General features: G+C 46.7%; 1 protein-coding gene across 2 annotated transcripts in view; it reads left to right on the forward strand.

Moving 5' to 3' along the window:
* Positions 1–27,591, forward strand: part of GDAP1L1 (ganglioside induced differentiation associated protein 1 like 1) — a 175,534-nt gene that overhangs the window by 74,804 nt on the left and 73,139 nt on the right. For both annotated transcript variants that reach the window (XM_029611674.1, XM_029611673.1), the window contains exon 2: positions 2,884–3,076. In XM_029611674.1, coding sequence (XP_029467534.1) covers positions 2,884–3,076 — 193 coding nt within the window. The remainder of the gene's footprint in view (positions 1–2,883; positions 3,077–27,591) is intronic.

The raw sequence follows: 27,591 nt of genomic DNA on the forward strand, positions 1-27,591 counted from the left end.
AGAAACTGCCCATGTGATTGATTTTGCTTTGAAAATTAGCCAGTGGAAAGTGTATATGATAAAGGCACTTATGTACTGTATGTGGGGTGCGGCTGCTGCTGAAATAGCTTGCTTACTTTTGAAAATCCCATATAGGCATATCTATGTAGATTGTAAACTGTAAATTACTGTAATTGTAAGGACAATTGTAATCTAATTGGCAAATTTTGCTTTTAGATCTTGGTATGGGGGGAATATGAAATGTGTATCAACAAAATAAAATAAATTAAATTTGCTCCCCTGACCTAAATGCATACCCAGGAACACCTGTTTTTAATCCATCTAAAAGAATGCATGCTGTGGAAGTCCCAAGTCTTTTTAGCTGAATATCAATAAGCCAGTTTTCAGACAGGCTTATTGATATCTGATAACTGACTTTGAACATTTCTCTCACTGCAGTCAAAAGTGAGTATGATTATAAATAAAATAAAGATGGCCTCTTTTTTTTTTTTTTCTCAACCTATAATTTTCTTATAATGTACAAATACGGTAATCAAGAGCAGGGCTGGTGCAAGGGTGTTTGGCGCCCTAGGCGAAACTCATGGCCTGCTGCCCCCTCCCTCCCAGGTCACTCTCTCCCCACACAGAATTAAAAATGATGCATTTATGATAAAAAGAACATTCAAAGTACAGTCTTTTAAGATAAAAATATAATTTGCAACATGTATATTATATTTACATGCACTGTTGTGGTGCCATGCATACCAGAAAACCCATCAGGAAAAAATAAAAAGGACACTTGGAATTGGTATTAAGCCTATTGTAATATTTGTTGGGCATGAGTTTAGCCCTCAGCAAGCCAGAAATAAACTGTAGAGCAATTTCAATATAGTAAACCTCCCATACCAAAACAGCACTAACTGCCATTACTCAAACAGTAACAATCCTAACTATGAAAAAGCAGCACTGCAAATATTACACCAGACCCTAAAACACTAATATGCCTGCTATTAAGAAAATAGAACAAGCCAGGCTTCTATAAATCACTACACAGAAACTACCGGCCAGCAGAATACAACCTTGATCATGTATGTAGAACCCAGCCAGACCCTCACCAAATAAAGAATAAAGACATCATCAGCTATAAATAGAAACATATAGATAAAAACAACTGGAAACCACAAGAAGCCAGATTCTGTATGTAGTGCAACAATGGAAAAACAGAAACATCACCATTCTTCATAAAATGACAACAAAATAAAAAAATATACATTATCAATAGACCATACTAATAAAAAAAGAATATTTCAAAACAGCTGACAAATAGAAGAATATCTAATAATTTAAGTCATATAAAATTTCCAAATACCAATAAACTAAAAAAGCAGACAAGTCATACAGTACCCAATAATTAAAACTCATAAGGATAAAAATCTCCTGCTGTCCATACGTGGGATCTTTTGATTTCCAAATGCCTTGAGATTGTAATAGATTAGCATAAGAAAGAGGGTTGTTGCTCACAAACTTTCTCTTATCGTTCATATATACACACATACTTGCTTACTCACTCATACACACAGACATGCCTTCTCTTTTATACATACACGTCTCTTTCTTATACATACATGCCTTCTTATACATACACTGATGAGTGCTCTTTCTCTCATACATATTCACAGACACGTCCTCTTTGTCATACATACAGAGATATGCCCTCTATTTTATATATATATATATGCATGCATGCGCTTTTATAAGTACACACACATGCTCTCTATTTCTCATATACACATACACACAGACATGCTCTCTGTCATACACACACGTGCTCTCTCTCTCTCATACATAGACACAGGCATGCTCTCTCTCTCTTTCATACATACACATACAGGCTGTCTATCACTGCCCCTCCCCCAGAAGCACAAAACCAACAGCCTCCTCATTCAGGCCCTGCAACCCAGGGTACTCTTCTTCTTTCTTTAGGCCTGCAGGGACTGACACTTCTCTGCCTCTTGCAGCCTCAGCTGCCACTCTTCCTACAGCTGAACAGGGACCAGGGCCGATATTACTCTTTCTGGAGTGGGCGGGGACCATACTGCTTCGCTGCTACCTCTTGTTCTGGTCCTGGGCCGTATTGTAGCTCCTCCTCCTCCTCCTCCTCCTCACATGGGACCAGGACCAATACCGCCGTTGGTCTTCTGCCTCTGCTGGCAACGTTATAGCCTCTCCTTCCTGCCTGCCTGCGCAGGGTCCATTCCGTGGTACCTTCTCCTCTGGGCTGCACGGGCGGGAAGGAGAGGCCATGCCGTTGCCACCCCACAATTGGTGGCACTCTGGGCAGCTGCCTAGTGCTTCCATTGGCTCTGACCAAGAGTTTTCAACTCATCTGCAGTGCATCAGAATTTCTTGACTCTAGGCAGTACAGTAGCTGACTCCTTCTCCTGAGAAAGGAAGGTGGGGGTTATCGCAGCACTCTCGGGCTACAGCGTTCATCTCCCGGCATCACTGATTCTGTGCCTGACCCTGGTCAAGTCTCCTTATCTCCCCGTGCTTCACTCTGCCCAACTGTAACTGTCTAATAATAAAATTAATATGTTCTTTCTCCCCCCCCCCCCCCCCAACCTTTTGAAAGTTTTCCTACCGTTCAGGTTTGGTTATTTGCTGCCAGGAAATCTATTCCAGAGGTGACTTGCATGCGTGTTTGTGAAGTGCTAAATTTATAAGGCTTGTTTAGGGCCTTGTTTGGGTGAATGTCTGAGTGAGCAAAGAGGAGAGTTATCATTTCATTTTCAACCCACCTATGTTTTTGTGAAGGCAGACGAGATTGCGGTTTCTTCTCTTTCAGTACAGTTCCCAGATACTGCTGAATCCTGACCCCAGCACCCCCTGTGCTCCTTTCTTTAGGTCCGCCTGGTCATTGCAGAGAAGGCGTTGCCCTGCGACGAGCGAGATGTCAGCCTGCCCCTCACGGAGCACAAGGAGCCATGGTTCATGCGCCTCAGCCTTGGGGAAGAGGTGCCGGTGCTCATCCACGGAGACAACATCATCAGTGACTACAACCACATCATCGATTATGTGGAGAAAAGCTTCGTAGGAGGTAATGGTTTAAGAGTTTGAGGGTCCATTTTCAAAGGGTTTAGGTGTCTAACTTTGGGAGTTTGGAACCTAAATTGGCCCTTTTGAAAACTGGCTAGAGCAGAACATCTGCATTTAAGAGCCTGTTTTCACTATTTTCATTATTTTTACTTCACCCTTCAGTGCCTCGGGTGCAGACTATGGTAATTTTCAAAGGTGTTACGTATGTAAATGTAATGTACTATCATAGGAAATTTCAAAAGCCATTTACCTGTGTTAAGTACACTTAAAGTGGTTAAAACATATTGACAATTCAATGGCTTGTATTTTAGCAATTTTCAAAAGCCCACTTATAGGGGCAAAGTGCATTTACACATGTAAAAACCAGTTTTAAGCATGCAAATGCTTTTGAAAATCAGGCCCTAGATTGTAAATCCTTAAATACCTACAGAATCTGAATGTAACTTGTTTGAGCTACTATAGAAAAAGCATGAGATAAATCTAAATAATTAAAATATAGTTCCCTAAAAAGTGGACAGCTATAGGAGTGAAAATTTAGCCAGAAATTTAGGGACTTAATTTGAATGAAAATAGGCACCTAACTTAGGGCCTGATTCATGATTGCTTTTCTCCTATTCTATGCCTATGGGAAAAAGTTTTTAGTGAATCAGGCCCTTAGCTCCCTAAATTTAGGGACTCAGCTTTTTTTGAATATTGGCCCCTATGTTTTCAGCTGGAAATTCACATAAATTTAGGCTCATCATGTTCCTAGATTTAGGATGCTAAGTTAAATGCGTAGTGCTGAAAATCCATGCTAAGCCCTAACTTATTTTCCCTGCTCCTGTAGCCACCCACTCTTTAGGATCCAAAATTAAGGAACCTCATTAAACTAGGATCCTAAATTTAGGCACACAGCCCCTACTCATCTTTCAAAAGGGCCAATTTAGGTGCCTAATTCCAAAGGTTAGGTACCTAAACCCTTTGAAGATTGCCCTCCGGGAGCCTACATTTAGAAAAATTTCCAGCTGAAAGGTTAGGTCCTTAAATTCTGCTTAAAATGCCCCTAAAATGTAGGCATTTGATATAGGGAGCAAGCAATTTTTGCAAATCGGCCCTTAGGTGATTTTCTGGTTTTGCCTCGTGATTGCACCCTACACTTATCCACCACCTCTTGATCTGGATAGGAGAATACTTGCTGTGTCAGTAACAGCATTCAAAAGGTTGTGAGGGCCACTCGTATGAGACGGTTCAAGGCAAGGCTGTACAGGTTCTCAGTTTGACTCTTGCATTGTACGGTTTCAGAGCAATGTGGATCAGACAGGAGTTAGAATCCGTTCCATCACTGAAAGCTGTGTTGTTTTTGTCTCGGAAGTGGAATAATATACTGTTTTTGTTGCAATCCGCTTTGGGGTTCTATGATTAAAAGCAGATAATCAAATGAAAATAGTAAATAAGTAGGTATGGGTGAAACTGCCTCCCATGTACAGTCTCTTTCAACAGATAAATATTTTATTAAGAAATTTTAAATAAATAGTTGTATTTTATACATTTCAGGGCTCAATTTTTTTCTTTGAATAAAGGTTTCACTGGATGTTAATTGTCGTCACAAAAAAGTGTTTGCATTTCCTTAAGTTGTAATCAGAAACACCGGGAGCTGTGGGTGGCATCCCGCAGAGGCCTGAAACAGACACAGTCTGTGATCCTAAGGTGGAGACTGTTAAATCAATCAGTCAATTTTATTTTTCCATGAACAGTGCTCAGGGCGGAGAGTTTAAACTGCTGGATACAGGCAAGATCAGACAGAGAGTGGGAATGCATGTTTGTACAGAAGGAAGAACAGACAGCACAAAATGGAAGAATCTCTTTTGTGAAAAGGCCACTGCAGATTTAGTCAGTGACAATGACCTTGACAATTGACTCTGGGACTCGTGATTTCCTTTGTTCCCGGGCGCTCGCCCACCTGCAGTGCTTAATGACCACTCAAAACATATCTTTGGGTAAAACTGGCCGCAGCTTTTATTTAACCATATATATAAATATAACAGCACACAATGTAATCATAACAACCCACCACCCCGGGCCAATACATATATATATATATATTTATTGCCACACGTTCTCCCGGGACCACGCCCACCCCGCGCCGCCTGCCGCGCTCCAAGCAAGGCGACTTCCGTTCACCGGCCCCCCACCGCGTAGTAAGCAGGGGGGCCCTGCCTCCGGGCGTGGTCCCCCTTTTCTTCCGGCAATCTGCTTTTCAGCCCGCGGCTGATCCCTTTACCCTAAGTCCTATTGGCCCGGGTACCCGCCACCGGCGCCGAGCAGTGTCTACACTTGCTCGGGGCCCCCCCAACAAGTAACAGGGTTTTTTAGCTGCGGCCCCGGTGCTTCCCTACCTGCGCCTCTATTGCTTCAGTTATGTCGTTGATAAACAAATCGTACCCAATGTCCGAAAGGTGTATCTTATCCGCCCAATAGAAGCCCTCACACAGCTCGTCTGCCCACTGATGACGCATCTGGCAGCCCCCCAGGCGCTCCAACCAGGCCCCCAACTGCCTGTTGAGCTTCTTGCGGCACCTTCCCCATAACTTGGTCTTAGCGAATTTTATCCGGGGGATAATGTCTGACCAACATAATACTGCACCTGGGAACCATGTCTGCAACTCGCGCAAGTCCCTTCTTGCCTCCTGCAACAGCTGCCTGCAGGTCCATGTGCCCAAATCGTTGCCTCCCAGGTGCACTATTAACATGTCTGGGGCTGCCAGCTCTTCCCTCCTGACTCGAATCATAGGCAGTAGTTGCTGCCACCGCATCCTTCGCTTTCCCATCCATGTAACCTGCACTCCCGCGGGGCCAAACCGAGGTGTACACCGTGCTTGCGCTGTTGCGCCCTCTGTGCTGCCCAATGAACGAAGGAATGCCCCACGATCCAAACCTTTTGCGGCTTAGCGGACGAGTCTGCAATTGAGAACAGTGCCTGTTAGTTATCTACACCATGGGCACCGACTCTGTCCAGTCTCACGTACGAGTTAACCGCTAGGGAGCGCCACCTCCCTATTTGCTGGATGGTCTCCGTACCCAAACCTGCCTGAGTGGCGCTCGTCGCTGCCCCTATCCGAAAGGAGTGGGTCCCAAAATTCGCTGCGTCCCGCCCCACCTTGGATAGCGCGCACTTAAATACCGCCGAGAATTGATACCTTGTTAAGGGGACACCGTCATTATGCACTAACAGGTGGTTCCCCTTATTGGGACGGACTGCCAAAAACGCTTCTAAATTAGCCAGCGGGCAGGTGACTTGGTTGCTTAACCTGGTTAATGTCACCGTGCCCCTTTTCCCGATTGATCCGTCTTGGACCAAGGTATCAATATCCTGAGTGTGTTTCCCAATAGCTGTACATTCCGCAGTAACATCCCCGTATCGCCTGTATCCTCCTTACATGCTGCCACTAGTTCGCCTATGCGCAGCGCCTCAAAAAATGCCAGCGCAAATGCGAGCTGAAATAACCGTGTTTCAAATTGTGAGTCACAAATCTCCTGAAGAGCATACCACAACTGAGCTAATAACTCATGTGTAACTGGATGTCTCCCATCTTTCTTGTGCCCCAACTGCCGTCCCCAACCCTTCATTAACTTTTTAACCAGAAATCCCTTGGTGGGATCGCCCCATCCTTGCGCATTTGCGAAGAAGGCCAGTCCTGCCAGCTGTTTTATCACCATGCCTCTCGACAGTCCACCCTCTTTGGCCCACGCGATGTAGTCCACTACCAAGCCCTCCGGCACTGGACCGTTCTCCCAACCGTGCTGGTTAAGGAAGGCTCGCACTTTTCTGTATCCTCTGGAATACGCACCCCATGTAGCGGGCGCTACCGATCTCCGTAGTAAGTCTAGGGTGGTTGTAGTCCAATTGCCCATAAGTGTTCCGGCACCGGAGTCCCCTCCTTCTCTGCGTTGGGTACCTGTTTGCGAAAGAGAGACCATTTGGCACGTGATAACGCGTCCGCAATACCATTGCTAATTCCAGGTACATGCCGTGCCCTAATGGTAGTGTTCAAGCGCAGGCTGCTCAGTATTATTTGTCTCAATAGATTCGCAACCCTTGGGCATTTCGCTGTCTGCCTGTTGATGACGTATACCACAGCTTGATTGTCGGACCAGAAAATTATGTGTTTGTTTTGCAGCCTGGGTCCCCATATGACCAGTGCAACCCAAATTGGGAATAACTCCAGGAAAGTTATATTGCGTGTTGTACCTTCTTGTATCCACGGTATCTGCCATTGGGCAGCCGCCCACGCCCCTTGGCAATACACTCCAAATCCCCACCCCCCCGAGGCATCCGATTGTATGTCCAGGTCACGATTCGACATTGGGGGCTCTTGCCATATGGATATTCCATTGAAGTCCTTCAAGAAGCTTTTCCATATCGCTAAGTCGTCTTTGATTGCCTTTGTTATCCTTATGTAGTGATGTGGCTTCCGTACGGATGTAGTCGCGGCCGCTAGTCTCCTCAAGAAGACTCTGCCCATTGGGATCACCTTACAAGCAAAGTTAAAAGCGCCCATTATGGATTGTACCTCCCGCAGTGTTAATTTTTTTGCCATCATTGCGTTTTCAATGAGGTTCCACAAATTCTGTATCTTGTCCTCTGGAAGCCTGGATATCATTCTTTCTGAATCGAGTTCGATGCCCAAAAAGCACAAGTTGGTCCCTGGCCCTTCAGTCTTGTCCCTCGCCAAAGGGACACCGAAATCCTTCGCCACTCCTTGGAAAGTCCCCAGTAAGCGAGCCGCTGCGCCTGTCCCTTCCGGGCCGACGAACAAAAAATCGTCGAGGTAATGTATGATGTTGTCCAAGCCAGCTTTCTCCGCCGTTACCCAATGGAGAAATGTGCTGAGCAGCTCAAAGTAGGCACATGAAACTGAACACCCCATGGGCATGCACTTGTCGAAGTAGAATTGACCTTGGAACTTGAAACCCAGTAGCGGGAAGCTGTCTGGATGTACGGGCAACAGGCGAAACGCCGATTCTATGTCCGTTTTTGCCATTGCTGCTGACTTCCCACACCTCCGTAACAATGATATAGCACTGTCAAATGATGCATACTGCACCATGCATGCCTCTCGTGGAATGTGGTCGTTCACAGATGCTCCTATTGGGAAGGACAGGTTTTGGATGAGTCTGTATTTTCCAGGTTCCTTCTTTGGTACGACCGCTAGTGGGGAAATCATCATCTCCTGGAAGGGGGGCATCTGGAAAGGGCCGGCAATTCTGCCCAGCTCGATCTCCTTGTCGAGTTTGTTTCGGACGATGTCAGGGTGGCGTGTTGTGGATGGCGCATTGCCTGCTGTGTGTATGTCAATGTTGCCTTGATAGGGGATCCTGAACCCTTCCTGGAAACCTGCTGAAATCTGCTTTGCTTCCTCTCTCCTCTGGTATTTGTCGAGCCAATGCATCATTCGGTCTAATCTTATTGGCGAGGCGGCTTTTTGGTAATGCTGGGCTTCATTTTTCCTTTTTAGGAGAACTCCCACTGCCCCCTTTTTTTGTGCACTTCATCGCCGGGTGTGGTGCAGAACAAATCAGGCATATGTGCTTGAATTTACGTTCTTTGAAATTGCATGACGCCTTGTTGTATCTCCAACACACGCTGTTAGATGCACCTCCGGTTCCTGAGTAGCCGAGTCCAGACGCTGATGACCTCGCAGCTGAACGACTCCGTCCCCCGGCGTCACTGGCTCTGTTGGTCATTTGTTGGAGCCAGAGGTCCACATCCGACCTTCCCCAGGATAGCTGCGTATTCTCTTCCATTCGATCGCGGAAACGCTCATCGTAATTCAACCAGGCCCATCCCTCGTACGCCCGGTATGCTCCAAGTATAGTGTCCCCATAAGTTAGCATAGGTCCACATTGCGATGGATCGTCCTTTGTGATAACGCTCATCATGCGGAGATATGCGCGTGTCCAGTTCACGATGTTGCGCGCAATTTTCTCATTGCTGTCTGGGAGTGGGTCGCCAGTCTTCGCTCTCTTCCTGTCACGCTGGCCTCTCCTCCCTTCCATGAGCCGGAAGATGTCTATGTATTTCTTCTGCTTTATGCGCTTTCTTAACTTTCTGGGCACGCTTTCCCATAGTGGGATGCCCTGCGCCGCCGTTGCCTCCACTCCTGGCGGATTCTGTGTATTGTCATCCGCGCTGTCCGTATCCGTGGAGGAGCTGCTTTCGCTGGAACTGGAGCTGTACCTCCTCCTACGCTTAGCTTTACCTTTCTTTTTACTCGCTTGCGCAGTTAAGGGTCCTTGTATAGGCTGTGCAGGGGACTCACCTCTACTTGTGTCCTGCGTTGCGTTCGTCCCCGTGTCGTCTTGGGAATGGTCTTCCCGCGCTGACGTCACTGCTGACCCGGTCTTGGGATGGGTGCCCAGGTCGCCGAATGGTGGTGGTTCCTGGGTATTCTGCTGTGGAGCGGCCGCCTGGGTCGTCTGTAAGCTCGTAGTGCTGGTCAGAACCTCTCTTGGGTCGATGGGTGTGGGAGTCTCTGCCGGGGTCGGTTGGACCGCTAGGGCTGGGGGGTGAGGGTTGCCTGGTTGTCCGGGCCAGAGCCCCCACGGGTAGAACTGGTACGGGTAGGCTGGCGGGGTCCATTGTGGTTGGGCGTGTTGCCCGGTGGGCTGCCCCGGGGGGGTTATGCCTGGGATGGGGTTAGAGGCTGGCATCCACGGGGGGATGCCCCATGGGAAGGGGAACCCCGGGAAGGTAGGAGTCATGCTTGTTGGCTGGCCGGGCGTCGGGATTGCCGCGGTGTGAAGATTGTAGGCTTGAGGAGCACCCGTGGGGGGGCCTTGTGGAGCCCGGGGGCTCAAGACGGGGGGCTGGGGGGCCCAGTTCCCCCCTTCCATCTGTGGAGGTCCACCGCCGTTGGGCGAGGGGTTGGCAGCAGCAGAAGCTGGGTCACCGACCGGAGGGGGGTGCGCGTCCGGGGTTGTAGGGGGGGGGGCTAAGCGGGCCCGCACCCGTCGGGGTGGGGGGGGCCGGCACCAGGGGGGGGTAGTGTCCCCGTCCCCCCTGTTGGCTTGAAGGTGGTTCCCCTTGATCGTTGTTTCGTTCGGCCCCCGGGTCGGGATTTTGCTCCCTTTCCCATCGTGAGTCGGTCTGGGTTACTCACAGTTTTTCGTTCCGGCAGCGGGGTGTCCTGTGAGCCCGGGGGCTGGCCCAGGGGGGGTCCTCCTGCAATGTGGGGCCGGAGGCCTGTGCAGGAGCTGGAAGGTCCTGGGGTGGGCCCCGGGAGGGGTCCTCTGCTGGGTTCGGCTCATTCCGGTTCCGGTTCCGCTGCTTGTATGGTGCTGGTGCTGGTCCTGGGGCAGCGCAGCTGCCTGAGTGGTGCTGGGCCCTGGTCCTGAGGCTGCGGTGGAGCCGAGTTTGGTTTGGTTTGGTTTTTTTTTTTTTTTTGTGAAGCTTGGGCCACCGCTCGGCTTTGATCTTTTTCTTTATTTGTTTTTTGTTTTTTTTTTGTTTTGGTGTTCTGGGCTGCCGGCTGGCGATCGGGACGGCAGTCCGCGTGGTTTCCGCGTGGTTTCTCCTCCACACGGCTCCGAAACGGCTCTCCGGGGAAAAAGGGCCGGCTGCCTCGAGGCACCGGCCCTTTAAACCCTGGCTGACGTCATCAGGCCGAGCCGGCCCCTTTGGATGACGCCGGCCGCAGGAACGCCCCTAAAGGGGTGGAGATCCGGGCTCCGGCGTCATCAGAGCTGATGACGCCGGCAACGGAACGCCCCCTGGAGGGGCGGCGTTTCCCATCGGCGCCGCCCCTCCTTGCCGACGCTAGCCCCGGAACGCCCCCACTGGGACTGGATCATGCCCAGACGTCATCGGAACGCGACGCGCTTCGCGGCGCGCCCCGATGACGTCACGCGACGCGCCCGGCTGGCCTGCCCTCCCCCAGGTAATCCGTGGGCTCCGATTAAGTATCGGGCCCACCTAGTACTTTGCTAATTGTATGAGCATTTCTTTCTTATTGCTCCTTCCCATGTCGGTTTATCTGGGCTTCTCCTTTTGTTGTTTTTTCTTAGGCATATTGAGGTAGATATTCAGACATAGCCGTCTATCAGGCCAATACAGTAAAGCGCAGCCGCGATTACCCCATTTCTAACCCGCTTTGTACCCGCAATTTGACCGCGAAAGTCCAACCTGCGATTCATTATTCCTTTTAACACATCCTTAACGCTTCTTTAAATCAACGGGTAACCCTTTCCGCCCACGGCATGTATATGATATGTAAACGCTCCGATTAGCTATTCCCTCCCATTCAGTAACGTGCGTCCCGACTATCGCCTTTTTAACCTGCAGTTTAGCCGCGTCTTTAACCTGCTAAATTACCGCCTACCCTTACCCCTGCGTTAGAGGCAGGGGTAAGAGTAGGCGGCAAACTTTCCCCCAGCCCCCGCTCACCTGCCCTGGCCGCGTCCATGGGTGCCGTTCTCCGGGACAGCCCCAGTCCTCTCTCCCCTCCTCCCGAAGCAAGCTGCAGGGCGAAAAGCGACTCGACATGCTGTTAAAGTATTGGGAATAAAATGTAACAAAAGTTAACTTACTGTTTCTTACAGTCCTCTCTGCCTTCCTCCGGAGGCGCGCACCACGGCTCCCCTGCCTCCTGGGGGCAGCCGGCGGCGAAAGCGGCTTCCAGCGGCCCCCGCCGGCGAAGATGGATGAACGCATGCCCATAGTGCAATTTGGGTGCTCAAGGCAGCAAAGGCGCATGAACGGGTGTGTGTGACGTCACTGCGTTCATTCATACGCTTTTGGTGCCTTGAGCGCCCATCCCAAATTGACGGGCGCTCAAGGCAGCAAAGGCTCATGAATGGGCGTGCGTGACGTCACGGCGTTTGTATCGAAGAGTTCGTTCATGCGCCTTTGCTGCCTTGAGCGCCCAAATTGCACTACGGGCGTGCGTTCATCCATCTTCGCCGGCGGGGGCCGCTGGAAGCCGCTTTCACCGCCGGCTGCCCCCGGGAGGCAGAGGAGCCGCGGTGCGCGCCTCCGGAGGAGGGCAGAGAGGACTGTAAGAAAAAGTAAGTTAACTTTTGTTACACTTTATTCCCAATACTTTAATAGCATGTCGAGTCGCTTTTCGCCCTGCGTCTTGCTTCGGGAGGAGGGGAGAGAGGACTGGGGCTGCCCCGGAGACCGGCACCCATGGACACGGCCAGGGCAGGTGAGTGGGGGCTGGAGGATGGGATTAGTTGCGATCTGAAGAGTGGCTTTCCCGGTGCGTTGGATTTTAGGTTTTCTTTTGTTTAAAGTTGGGATCCACTTCCTGGTACCTGTCATTTCAAATGTCATTTGAAATGACAGGTACCAGCGCACCCAGGATACTGTATAGACATAGAAACATATAGAAACATAGAAATGACGGCAGAAGAAGACCAAACGGCCCATCCAGTCTGCCCAGCAAGCTTCACACATTTTTTTCTCATACTTATCTGTTTCTCTTAGCTCTTTGGTTCTATTTCCCTTCCACCCCCACCATTAATGTAGAGAGCAGTGATGGAGCTGCATCCAAGTGAAATATCAAGCTTGATTTGTTAGGGGTAGTAACCGCCGCAATAAGCAAGCTACACCCATGCTTATTTGTTTTACCCAGACTATGTTATTCAGCCCTTATTGGTTGTTTTTCTTCTCCCCTGCCGTTGAAGCAGGGAGCTATGCTGGATATGCGTGAAGTATCCGTTTTTCTTCTCCCCTGCCGTACTGTATAGCGCCTATACAGTAAAATGGATTGCGCTTCATGGACGCGCGTTGGACACGCGTTGGACGCGGCTTGCATTTGCATGCCATTTAAATACAGTATCGAGCGGAATGTGATCCGAACTGTGCGTGCGGCAAATGCGAGTGCACCCGGCACTAATGCACCTCTTTCTACCGCACCTTACTGTATCGGCCCGGATGTAAGTTAGCCAGATAAGACTTATCTGGCTTACTTATTCAGTTCTGCTGCTGAATATCCCCATATTTGCCATTACTATGGAGCAGGTCTAATTTATCCAGTTAACTTAATCGGATAAATCTGAATCTCGCTAATTATCAGGGTAAGTTTGCCGGATAAGTAGTACCACCCATGTATGCCTACTGACTATCTGGATAAGTGACTGAACCAGCTAAGCAGTGGCCGTTGAACATGACTGGATATTCAGCGGCTGCCGCTTAGCCAGATAAGAGATGTTCAGCATTTTTCAATATCAGGGCCAAAACACTCCTTGATCCCCCTTCTCCCTTTTAGTGTTCCTAGTAATCCCATCCACAGTTTTTCATAGTATGCAGTTATAAACAAGACCTGATTCTTGTCTTTTGCAGCATGCATAATTATTGCAAAAACAGAGCGATAACCACTATAACTAAATGTAGCTTACAAGGGGAAATTCATGTAGATGATAAAATCATTGTAGTGCACCCTCCGAACAGTGTAATTTATTTGCAAAATACAATTGAAATGATGAGAGATGAGTTAAAACCGGTTTGTTGGTCCATGAGTCATGATTTATGAATCCCCCTTGGCTAATGATCTCAGTTCGTTTTCTAAGTTGAACATGGGGGTAATCACAGTTTGCAGACTGTGAAATTTCAAGCCATGGGATTCCACTGTGCCTTAACTCTGAAGTGTGCATACACTGTGACAAGCTCTCAACTTCCACCTCCCCCCTTCCAGACTGTTTCTGAATCATGAACATAAATAATATATGCCATGCAGTAGTTGCCTGGCAATAATACAACTAACATCTGTCTTATGATGAGTTGTCGTGATAAAATATGAAAAATGAAATTCACTAGGGGTTGGGGTTTTTTTTCAGTTATCTCAGGGTGGTTGTTCTGTTCACTTTTGTTCTGTGCTTCTGAATTTTTGAGGAAAGAAACACATAAATAACCTACATGCTGTCTGCTAGGCTCAGCGAGTGGGTGTATGAGACGGAGAGCTGCTGTCAACCCCGAGCTGTAATTGTGTGCTGTGGAAAACCACAGCAAGATCGCTGCAATCAAACTAAAAAATGAATTCTTCATTCTGAAGATTTTGTCAAATGCCAGGGAGGGCAATCGCTGGCACTTAGTCGGGCTGAGGCACTGTGTCTCCAGGGTCAGGAAACAAGGCACGTGGATTTCATTTTCAAATTTTTAAGGTGAATTTTAAAAGCTGGCTGCCTGCTGACCTTGGGATATGGGTGCGCATCTAGCACTTGCACGTATCCATCCCGTTTTATAAGCTGGGCAGAGGCGCTCACAAGTGCCGATATACAAATATCTCACACTGGCCAAAAAAGAGGTGTGGTATTGGCTGGACATGGCCAGGAGATGTGTATGTAAGTTTGAGCGCTCGCCCAGGGCCGCATAACTTTATTTTTGCTATGGAGGAGGTATAAGTTTAAGAAAACAAAATTTCTTAGCACTTAGATAGGTGGGTCCAGAACCAGTGGGTTATGAACCTCTACCAGCAGATGGAGACAGAGCAAAGCTGACATCTCGGTGTATATATACCTCTGCACTGACATCAGCATGCCAGTATTCTCCGACTCCAGCAGATGGTGGATGTGCATCTCCCTACTGGGGATTGCTTAATGTTTTAAAAGGAGAAAAGAAGAAGGAAATTTATTCGCCCCGCTCTCCTGTAGTGATACCTTATGGTCCCTCTCTCAGTCGAGAATTTCTGAGGTGATATCTCTGGATCCCTCCCTCAGATGAGTGCCTTAGTCAAGTGCAGGAAGTTGAGCAAGGCGGTGAAGGTATATGCCCTTTCCCCCCGCAGCCGGAGACAGACTCTTTAATCGGTCGGCATGGGCTGAGCTCAGGTAAAGAGTTTAAAAAAAAAAAATTGCAGGAGGGGAATTTTGTAGGAATTCCTCCTCCCTCTGGTCTCTGTGCTTGGCACACCAATCCAACGTTTATTTACGTCTCTGGGGGAGTTTAACGGACGTGGGCAGCCTGGCGAGTTGAGCAGTCTTTTGGCTAGGCCCCACTCTCAGGCTTTTCTTTTTCATCATGTGGTAGGCTGCAGCAGCGTTTCATGCGTTTTTTTTTTTCCCTGCGCATTAGGCTGCCCTCTTCAGTTTCGTTGGTTCGTGCTAGTGCGTACAGCTGTATGTCCAGTTGTGTGCTCAGTTTGTGTGCCTGGTCGGGCGTCCAGTTGGTTAGGGGCATCTATCTGGACGTTCACACGCTCGAGCTTCTCTACGCATGCGATCTGAGCAGTCTCGTGGGAGCTCAGTTTTTGGATGCTCATTGAGGCACAGTGTTGAGCATCTAACTTTTGGGCGCCTAGTTATTTGCAGCACAAATACAGCTGGATGCATACTTCTCAGACACCTGTCTGAGCGTACTGGCTGACTAATGGTGCCTATAGCAAAGAAACCTAAGCACCTTACCCTCTGTGCTGCTTCTCATATTCGGGCATATCAACCTGGCATTCCCTCTAACTTGTGTCAGCGCTGCTTGGAGGCTCAGGGGGAATTGCCTTCATCTGATTTTACTAAGCCCGATTCTTCCCAGCCTGATGCGGGACTGGGAGAAGAGCTGCCAGAAGGGTTGCCTGACTTTGGAGCTCCTCTGACTGGTTCATCAGCTGGGGAAGGTAGTTCTATGAGCACAGGACAGATGCCCCCTGGTTTTGGCATGGATCCCTCTGCCTTTTCAAGGACTACCTTCTTTCTTCAGGCACAGTCCTTGGCCCTGGCCAATCTTAACAGGTCAGGGTCACAAGCAGCAAAATTCACGCATGCCTGGTGCTGCGGATAAGCATCAGAGTATGCCTAGATCTGCTGCTGGTCTTCCCAATAGGGAATCAGATGACACAGATGATGAAGCCAATCCTTACTCCCTGGAGGATGGGGAAATTCCTCTGGATTGGAGCTGAGTAGAACAATGTTGCAGTTCTTTCATAGAGATGAGTTACTTGCTCTGATTTCCCATACATTGAAGATGCTGGGAGTACCTAAGAACATAAGAACATAAGAAATTGTCATGCTGGGTCAGACCAAGGGTCCATCAAGCCCAGCATCCCGTTTCCAACAGAGGTCAAATCAGGCCACAAGAACCTGGCAATTATCCAAACACCAAGAAGATACCTGGGGCTGAATCCATGTCTGAGCCAAAGAAATATCCCATTTTGATTTCTCTGCATAAAGCCTCATATTTCTTCAAGAATTGATTGATCTTGAGTGGGTCGCCCCAGAAGCTAATTTCAAAGGGGGATGAGCATGGAAGACTGTACCCCGTGGATCCATCTGCAAGGGAGCAATTACACTTCCCGAAAGTAGATGTGCTTGTGTGTGCTGTCACTAAGCGGATGACTATTCCTGTAGAAGGGGGGATTAGCCTTGAAAGATGCACAGGATAGAAGAACTAAGGCCATCCTTAAGCAGGCCATTGAAGCAGTGGCAATGAATTTGCAGATAGCTTCTTCTTGTTCCCTGGTGGCTCGCTCTTGTTTACTTCTCTCTCAGGAGATCGATGTATCTGGTATGAATTCCAGGGCAGTGATGGAACCAGCAGCCACCTTTTTGGCAGATGCGGGCTGCGATTTGTTCTGCACTTCGGCCAGAGGGATGGCTTCGGTGATAGCGTCCAGGCATCAGTTATGGCTGAGAAATTGGTCGACTGATGCAAGCTCCAAGTCTAAAGGCTCGCTCTTGTTTGGAAGCGAGCTGGAGAAAATGGCCAATAAGTGGGGTGAGTTCCAGGTTCCTCGGTTGCCAGATGATAAGAAACAGATGCGTCCTTGAACCAGGCACATTCTGAGCAACCAGTGTTATATTGGTATACCGCTAAAGCAGTTATCCGGGGGGATATTATTGCATATGTAGTACATCGTCGGAAGAGTTTGAATAAACAAGTTTTATTGTTAACTGATCAATTACGCAAGGCCAGGATTCGTCTGGTCCATTCCAACACGAGACAGAGTAGAGACAACTACTTATCTGTACAAAATGCGCTAAACACAGTATTACACCAGAGGGCCAAGAAAAGTATCTTATATTACCAATACAGGCTTTACCAACATAGCAATAAGGCGGGTAAATTAATGACACATTTGATTAGATCCTCCAGAGCGCCGCGGTTTATCACGGGGTTAAAGAATGAAAATGGGCACGTGGAAACAAACACCCGTACTATACTGCGCCTTTTTCGAAATTTCTATCAGCATTTATATGAGGCAGAGGGTTGGTCGGAGGAGGCATGCAGACAGTTTTGTGGGTCTCTCCCGATTCCTACCCTCACTGAGGAACAAAAAACGACCTTAAACATGCCGATTTCTGAGACAGAAGTCCGCACGGCTATTTATAAGTCCAAACGTTTGAAAACCCCAGGACCAGATGGTCTCTCGGCGGAATTTTATAAAGGTTTGCTTGATAGAGTGACGGGACCCTTAACTCACTTTTCTCCTCTTTAATTCGACAGGGGTATTTTCCATCTCAGATGAATGCTGCCCATATAACTCTTATTCCTAAAGCGGGGAAAGACCCATTACAGCCTGATGCGTATCGCCCTATATCCTTATTGAACTTTGACCAGAAGTTGATGGCCAAAATTTTGGCAGATCGCTTAGCTGCTGTTTTGCCCTCTCTAGTGGGACCACATCAAGTGGGGTTTGTTCGGAAGCGATATGCCCTCTCAAATCTTAGACGGATTTTAGTAGCAATGGAAATGTGTCGTCACATGAATACTCCCTACTTGGCTATTAGCTTTGACGCCGAAAAGGCCTTTGATAGAGTGGAATGGAGTTACCTGTTTTATATTCTGAGACACATGGGTTTTGAGGGCCTGTTTTACGAGGCAGTGCAATTATTATATAGGGATCCACAGGCAATTATTTTGGCTAATGGAGATAGGTCAGAAATGTTCCCTATTAAGAGAGGCACTCGTCAGGGGTGTCCCTTGTCCGCGCTTCTTTTCCTTCTGCAATTAGAACCGATGTTGCTCGCTATACAGGGGACCCCTACTATTCGGGGAGTACGGTTTGATAGAGAGATATTTAAATGCGCGGCCTTTGCTGACGACCTTTTGGTTTTTTTGACCGATCCTGTTAGTTCTTTGGGCTCTTTGCTTAATGTGTTGGGCTCCTTTGGAATCTTTTTGGGATTCCGATTAAATGAACATAAGTCATCTGCATTGGCCTTTCCAGATGCACTGCGGGAGAGATGGAGAGGCTCTTTCCCATTACAATGGGCTATAGATTCCTTTCGCTATTTGGGGGTGAGGGTGCCTGAGGACCCTTCTTTGGTTTATAAAGTTAATGTACCGAATCTACTACGATACACACAAAATATCCTTACTACGTGGCAAAATTTTCCCTTATCTCTGTGTGGCAGGATAAATTTATTCAAGATGGTTATTCTACCCAAGTGGTTGTATTTATTTCAAACTCTGCCTCTTCATTTGAAACGGGGGGATGCGTCTTTGTTGGATAGTTTATTGCGAAAGTTTCTGTGGAAGGGGGGTAAAGTGAGGGTCCCTTTGGTCTGGTTGCAGCAAAGGTGGGGGGCAGGAGGCTTGGGGGTTCCGAACCTGGCGTTGTACGCCGTGGCCTGTAACCTGCGTATCATACGAGATTGGTTACTTGGTACCTCCTCACATACTAGTTTTATGGCTGAAAGTGCTTTTCTCTACCCTGTTAATGTTAGCTATGTGCTACAGATGGAGCCAGCGAAAATATCCCCCATACTGACTCAATCTCAGGTGGTACTACCGATACGACAGGCTTGGGTTACTCTGACTAAAACTCTTCAGGTACCTAGAGTCAGTGCATACTTACTTTCGGTTAACGGTAACACTGACTTTTTTACTCAACGCACAATTAGACTCTGGAATTTGTTGCCGGAGGATGTGGTTAGTGCAGTTAATATAGCTGTGTTTAAAAAAGGATTGGATAAGTTCTTGGAGGAGAAGTCCATTACCTGCTATTAAGTTCACTTAGAGAATAGCCACTGCCATTAGCAATGGTTACATGGAATAGACTTTGTTTTTGGGTACTTGCCAGGTTCTTATGGCCTGAATTGGCCACTGTTGGAAACAGGATGCTGGGCTTGATGGACCCTTGGTCTGACCCAGTATGGCATTTTCTTATGTTCACCAGGGACCACCTCTCAAACTTTTAAGGAATGGAAAGAGGTGGGTATTAAATATCTGGGGCATTTATTTACGGAGCAGGAGAATTTGATGTCATTTTCTGAACTGCAAGAGCGTTATGGGAGGAGAGTGATTACTGCATTCCCCTATTTGCAAATCAAGCACTATGTTAAGACCATTCCTACGGCCTTTAAGCAAATCTCGACATTCCAGAAATTGGAAACATTGTTGGCCCTCTCAAGAAATAAGGCACCGTCCTTATCATATTATTATAAAAGCTTGCACAGGTTGAGGGGGGTGGAGATGTACTCCATATTGGCAGAAAGATGGAATGCCGATGGGGAGTTTGTGGTCACCTCCTCCATGTTGCGAACCTGTTATGGTCGGATTGCCAGGATCTCGTATAATACTTACTATAGAGAACTGCAGTACAAATTCTTGGGAAGGGCTTATATTTCGCCCCAGATGGCAAAGAGACAACATATTGCACCATTGGGTTCATGCTTGCGGTGTCAGAAGGAAAGAGGCACTTTGGCTCATGCCTTTTGGGCTTGTCCTGTGGTCCAGGCTTTTTGGATTCGGATTGCACAATATTTAGCTACAATTTTACATGTCTCTATACCGGTTGCGCCCTTGTGGATTTTATTTGGGTGCATACCCCCGCTAAGAATACGAGATCCTGGCACTAGGTTGCTTTTGCAGAAGCCAGCGAGGTTGGGAAGCGAGTGATTCTCATGAGCTGGCGGAGTGCTGACTCCCCTTCTTTCTGGGCATGGAGGAATCTTTTTTACACGATGATGCACATGGAGCAGCTGTCCATTCGACGATCTCCAATACGTCGCAAGCGATTTCTCAGTGTTTGGGATCCATACATTCAAACTCTTCCTCATGTTGCCAGAAGTCGGATTCTTAATGACTGTGTGTAGTCAAAATTGGATGAGGCACTGGAGGTTTCCTTTCAACCTTATGTGGACATGGTTGGAAGGCTCTTTTGTCTAAGACTGGAATACATGGATGTGTAGTACCCATTTGGGAGGGGAGGGATGGGAAGGGGGGGAGGCAAGGAAGGTATTTCGTTCAGATTTTTGGTGTGGTAATGTTTGATGTGGTCGAGATGAATAATTACCCATTTTATGAGGTTGGTAATTTAATTTTGGATTCCCACCATTAATCAGCGGACTGAGAGGGGATGGGGGGGAAGGGGGGGGAGGAATAAGTTGGGGAACCATTAGGTTAATATCCAACGTTACACATTGTGGGCTTTATTATGATTTATTCACATTTGGTTGTTTCACTGTTGAAGGAGATGTAAGACTATTATATAGCTTGAATGGAGGGCGTAGTTACAGAGTCCTCTTACCAATGGGGATGCTATATTTTTTGTTTCAACGTTTGTAGAGCTGATTGTTATGCTCATACCATTGATCAATGTCTACATGTATTGTATATGTTGGTTTCTCAATAAAACACAAATAAAACGAAAAAAAAAAAAAAGAAAAGAAACAGATGCCGCACTCCTTCAGCACGAGAGGTCATACTAGGGGATCCAAACTTTTTCAATCCTACAGAAGAGCAGCCTTTCAGAGGGCTTGACCTTTGGGTAGGTCTCAGTCCTTTTGTCTCAGGCAGCCAAACGGTGTGCAGGCTCAGGTAGTGGAACCCCCAGAGTCTCCCAATGAAGGTGTGCAGACCCACCCCCCCCCCCCCCCGAAACAGGAGATAAGGGGTCATCTCTCTCTCTTTTATTTAGGTGGGTCAAAATCACATCAGACCAGCGGATTCTGGAGGTGATATGGGATGACTATGTGCTGGAGTTTCACAGTGTTCCTCGAGACCTGTTTATGGTGTCTCCCTGCAACTCTCCGCAGAGGAGACAGGCAGTGGAGTGTACGTTGTCAAGACTTCTCAATCTGCAGACTGTGGTTCCAGTGCCCATGTCTCAAGAAAATGCTGGCCGATATTCCATTTATTTTGTTGTGCCCAAGAAGGAGGGCTCTCTTCACCCCATCCTGGATCTCAAGGGGGTCAACAGTCTTTTGCATGTGATTCATTTTTGCATTGAAACCTTGAGTTCAGTGATAATGGCAGTACAGTTGAGGGAGTTTCTGACATCTCTGGATTTGTCCAAGGCGTACCTGCATATTCCCATCCTGCTAGAGCATCAATGAGTTCCGAGTTGTGTGGTTTTGGGGCATAATTATCAGTTTCGAGCACTACCTTTTGATTTGGCCTCCGCACCCAGAACTTTTTTTTAAGGTTATGGTGGTGGCGGCAACGGAGTTAAGAAAGGATGGGATCTTGGTATACCCGTACTTGGACGACTGGTTGATTCAGACCAAGAGTCTGGAAGAGAGCCTCCAGGTTTCATCTCCTTGTTGCAGGAGCTAGGTTGGGTGGTAAATCCTGGCCAAGAGCAATCTTCAGCCATCACAGTCACTAGAGTATCTCAGTGTTTGGTTCAATACAAATCAGGGCAGGATGTTCCTGCCAGAGGGCCATATCCAGAAGCTGATGGCACAGGTGTGTGTATTGACAAACACAATATGCCTGCCAGTATGGTCCTATCTACAGGTGCTTGGATTGATGGCAGCGACCTTGGTGGCGGTGCCATGGGTGAGGGTGCATATGTGTCCTCTTCAGTGCACTCTGCTGTCTCGTTGGAGCCCACAGTCTCAGATCTATTAAATTCATCTTCACCTACCGATGGAGGTCTATACTCACCTGCAGTGGTGGTTAAAAGCGGATCATCTAAGAAAGGGGGCTAGTATTCACATATAGTAACATAGTAATGACTGCAGAAAAAGACCAAAACGGTCCATCTAGTCTGCCCAGCAAGCTTCCCAAGGTTGTAACAGCCGTTCCGTGCAGGTTACCCCCATGTTTCTCTTAAGGGTAGTAACTGCCGCTTCGTGCCGGTTTAGCTTTTTTATTTATTCCCATCCTCTAGCCTTTTAGGGATTCACAGTGTTTATCCCATGCCCCTTTGAAATCCTTCACAGTTTTAGTCTTCACCACTTCTTCCGGAAGGGCATTCCAGGCATCCACCACTCTCTCAGTGAAGAAATATTTCCTGACATTGGTTTTAAGCATTCCTCCCTGGAGTTTCAAATCATGACCCCTAGTTCTACTAAATTGTTTCCACTGGAAAAGGTTTGTTGCCGACCATGGATCATTAAAACCTTTCAAGTATCTGAAGGTCTGTATCATATCGCCCCTGCTCCTCCTCTCCTCCAGGGTATACATATTCAGGTTCCTCAACCTCTCCTCATAAGTCATTCGATGGAGACCACCCACTATTTTGGTCGCCCTTCTCTGAACTGCCTCCATCCTGTCGCTGTCTCCTTTGAGATATGGTCTCCAGAACTGAACACAATATTCCAGGTGAGGCCTCACCAAGGACCTGTACAAGGGGATTATCGCTTCCCTTTTCTTACTAGATATTCCTCTCTCTATACAGCCCAGCATTCTTCTGGCTTTGGGTATCGCCGTGTTACACTGCTTTGTTGACTTCGGGTCGTTAGACACTATCACCCCAAGGTCTCTCTCCTGCTCCATGCACATCAGCCCCCCAACGCAAATAGTTCTTTTGGAGTACCATGCCCCAGATGCCTGACTCTGCATTTCTTGGCATTGAATCCCAGCTGCCATATGTTCGACCACTCTTCCAGCTTCCTTAAATCCCGTCTCATTCTGTGTCCACTCTGTTGTAGATCTTAGTCCACTCTGTTGTAGATCTTAGTATCATCTGCAAATAGACAAACTTTATCTTCTAACCCTTCCGCAATGTCGCTCACGAAGATGTTGAACAGAACTGGTCCCAACACCGATCCTTGTGGCACTCCACTTAACATCATTCTCTCTTCATAATAGGTTCCGTTTACCATCACCCGTTGTCTTCTATCCGTCAACTAGTTTGTAATCCATGCCAACACTTTGGAGCTGATTCCCAAGCTTCTCATTTTGTTGATGAGTCTTCTGTGTGGGACCGTATTAAAAGCTTTATAAAATCCAAGTAAATTACATTGAGTGCTCTTCCCTGATCCAGTTCTCTAATCACCCCATGAAAGAAATCAGTTAGATTTGTCTGACAGATGCAAGCCTCCAGGGTTGGGGAGCTCAGCTCACTATCAGGAGCTGACAGCGCAAGGGCTCTGGAGTGCAGAAGTCTATCTAGAACATCAATTGGCTGGAAGCCTGTGTTGTCCAGTTGGCATGCTTGCAGTTTGGCGACTGATTGCAGGGTCGAGTGGTCCGGATAATGTTGAACAATGCAACAACAGTGGCTTACATCAATCAGCAGGAAGGAACCAAGAGCCAGCAAGTGTTGCAGGAAATAGCCCAACTTATGGAATGGGCGGAAGTGAATCTTCAGGAGATCTCAGCCTCGCACATTATAGGAAAAGACAATGTAAGAGCTGACTTTCTCAACACACAGTCTGGATCCAGGAGAATGGGAATTGTTAAATGAGGCATTTCAGCTAATAGTGAATCTGCTGGGGCCTTTTGTTTCTGGACCTACTGGTGACTTCTTGCAGTGTGAAAGTTCCTCATTTCTTCAGTCGTAGGAAAGATCCAAAGTTCTCTGGCATCGATGCCCTCGTGCAGGAGTGGTTAGAGGGCATGCTGCTATATGCTTTCCTCCCTTGGCCCATGTGGGCAGAATGATTCGAAAGATCGAGAATCATAGGGGGATGGTGCTTCTGGTTGCACCAGATTGGCCATGAAGACCGTGGTATGCAGATTTGCAAAGGCGGTCCTGGAAGGATACTTGCTTCTGGTTCTGGTACTTGCCAAGCTATTTGGGCTTGCTCTCGCCCCTCGCCCTCTCAGACTCCATGTCACTCTCCATACCTGAGTAAGGTGTCTCCTCTCTCAGGTCTCCTTGCCACACCTGATTTTCTCCTCCTCGATAACAAGGAGTGCTGGTCTGCTTCAGGCTCCCCTTTCTTTTCTTTCAGGGGTCCCTTCTCTGGTTTTAGGCTTTTTCTCAGGATTCGCCTCCAGTGTCTTGTTTTCTAGCTTCCAGGAGGTTCTTTCCTTTTTCAGGATTTTTTTCTTCCTTTCCTTGACCGTCTTATACTTTTCAGCTGATAAATATTCATAAGCTCATGCATAATCACGTGGTGGGAGGAGGATCTTTGCTGCATTTCAGGTCTTTCCCCCCCCCCTTCCCATTACTTCAGAGGGGTCCTTCCACATATACAAGAACATAGAAATGACGGCAGAAGAAGACCAAATGGCCCATCCAGTCTGCCCAGCAAGCTTTCATACTTATTTTTCTCATACTTATCTGTTTCTCTGACTGCTGCGGTCAGGGCCCTTATTGGTAACTTTTTGGTTCTAATTGCAGGTCTTTTTCTCTCTCCCCATTTCTTTCTTTTTTTTTTTTTTTTTTTTTTTTGGGGGGGGGGGAATGCCATGTCTGTATAACAAGTTATGGCCAGAGTGTTTTTCTCCATCTCAGACTGCCCTCCCTTTCTTCCAAGGGTTGGGGTCTTTGTGACCTCTGGACTCTGCTTTGGTTGTCCCTGTCACCTGCTTATGAGCTTAAGTCGTATTGTCTCTCTCTCTCTGCTTTTTTATTTAGACAATACTCACTGAGGGTAAACCATACAATAAGTTCCCTATATCTATACAATGTTAACTACTTAAGAGAACCCACAAAGCTTATACCATATCAAACATAAATCTGTGTAAACATTTTTTAGTATTAATGAGACCACACAATAAAAATTCTAACTATTTATTTATTTATTTAGCATTTTTCAATACCGACCTTCAAAGTTAAATACCTTATCAGGTCGGTTTACATCAGACAGGGACGTAAACAGTAAACATAAACAACTTATTATACTATCTAGCTCAACATTCATCACATTCACACCATCCAATCATCACAATAAAAACATCACATTATTTAATATTCACAAATAATTGATTATATGTTCATCAGAAATATACATGGACACACAGTACAATGAATCCCACGAAATTTTAAACAATATCATGTGCAAATGTTTTAATAATTCTCAACAAAGATATTCTAATCAATCATATTCTCCATAACTAATTATGGACCACTGGATCAGTAATATATATCATCACCTAAAGGCTTAACCCTTTCAATGAAAATTTCCAATATCCAGCGTCCAGATAAAGATTCAGCACTGTCCACTGGACTCCTCCAACAAGCGATCCTTGTTTCACCCAGAAACCACAGGCTTCTTAAGGGATGAATTCTCGCCAAATCTCCACTCACCAACAAGTTCTCTTTAGACCAAAAAACACTATAATTAAAAATCTATCCAAAACCCCTTATTCACACTAGATACCATTCAACCCAACCGCTTACCTTATATACCAAATAAATGCACTTCTGAACCGACTCAATTCACCGGTCTCCAATTTCATTTCTTTTCTTCACTTCAAATATCATTCCAACATATTGAAGATTGTTTCAAAAGATAATATTTTAAACCATTATATCCGATCGCACAAACTGCAACCAAGAAAATAATACAAAGTTAAAATAACCGAGGAAACACAACGCCATTATCTGAGCAAGCACCATACTAACCACATACTCATGTCAAAAACCGGAACTGATGAAACATCCCACAGGTAATGACACAAGCCACAGGATTTACCCCTCCTCTTATAAAGCCACAAATACCTCATAAAGCCATTAGCAACACTAATCAATCACTCGAATTGGTATAAGCTTTTTATTTAGACAGACATTTACAAACAGGCACATCTTGATAAGGTATCCTTCAGTTCCTTTTTAAAGTTCATCTGTTTTAATCAGGGCAAGGTTTCTTCTTTTCCTGTGACAGTCCTTTTGGGACCTGTCAATACACTGGCCTGTACATTTCTTGGCTATTATGATTCATTTTTGGTGATTCAGTGGTAAAACATGAGATACCTCCCTACATTCCCTTATGGTTAGTGGTGCCCTTTTAGAGTCTTAATCTAGTTTTGTATTTTTTAGAGGGCCTACGTTTCGACCATGCGTAACCTTTCCTTGAGGTTACTGACCTTGAAAACGGTGTTTCTTGTGGCAATTTGTTCTGTGCATCGAGTATCCGAACTGCAGGCCTCGTCTTGCCGGGAGCTGTTTCTACAAGTGACTCCAGGGGCGATACTGCGTACTGTTACTTTCTTTTTGCCAAAAGTGATCTCGGATTTTCACTTACATCAGTCCATTTCCCTACAATTTCTGGACAGGGAAAGAGATGTGGAGGAATATTACCTGTTATGGCCCTTGGATGTCAAGAGGCATATCTTGAGGTATTTGGAGGTTTGTAAACCTCTCAGGCAGACAGATCGCCTGTTTGTTCTCCATGGTGGAAGTAAACAGGGTGAGTCGGCGTTGCAGGCTACAATAGCCGCTGGATTAAAGAGGTAGTCAGGCCGCGAATGTGGATGCTGAACAGTCATTACCTAGTCAGGTTAAGGCTCATTCCACTAGGGCTCAGTCAGTCTCATGGGAAGAGGTTAGATTGTTGTCTCCCACTGACATTTGCCGAACTGCAATGTGATCCTCTTTATCACTGGATGTGCAGGCCCGGGAGGACGCAACCCTTGCATCTGCAGTGTTGATTGTTCCCCAGGCAACCTACTACCCTATTTGGGAGTAGCTTTGATACATCCCACTGGTTCTGTATCGCCCTGTCCGAATGCTAAGAAAGGAGAAATTACTATTTACCTGATAATTTCCTTTTCTTTAGTACAGACAGGTGGATCCATCTTCCCACCATTGGCTGCCCAATGGTCTTCCTGCTTAGCTGCGTGTTTCAGGGAGTACTGGTAAGTGTCAATCCACTTCTTAGACTATTATTTATTTATTTGTTTATTAGCTTTTATATACCAACATTCGTGGGTACATCATGCTGGTTTACAATATAACTGAAGGAGAAAAATACAAAAAACCAGGGTGGGGGAAGGGGAGCAGCTAGGAAGAGAGAAGGGGCGAGAGAAGAGGGGGGAAAAAGAGGAAGAGGAGAATAGGAACAGTACCTGATGAAAAACAACCAAAGAACATAATATGTAACATTACAAATTATACACTCAAAAAGGGACTGTGGATAACCTTATACACTGTGGATAACCTTATACACTATATATAAATTATACACTCCAAAAGGCACTATATACAACAATATATATTATCTTTAACTAGTACATACAGAAGACACTATATATACAAACTATACGTTCAGAAAGGCAACTATATATAGTCTAGCAGGGGTTGCTAATGGGAAGGAAGTGTTTAAGGAAAGGGGTATATAAGGGGTATAAAAGGGGGTATATAAGGAGGTGCAGAGATATGAGAGACAAATCGGAGTACAATTAAAGGAATAAAGGAGAAGGCTATAAGTACATTAATGACAAGGGCTTTTTCTCTGAAGGAATAGAGGGAGCAGGGGGACTAC

The sequence above is a fragment of the Rhinatrema bivittatum genome, chromosome 8, assembly GCF_901001135.1.
Source record: "Rhinatrema bivittatum chromosome 8, aRhiBiv1.1, whole genome shotgun sequence".
NCBI lineage: Eukaryota > Metazoa > Chordata > Amphibia > Gymnophiona > Rhinatrematidae > Rhinatrema > Rhinatrema bivittatum.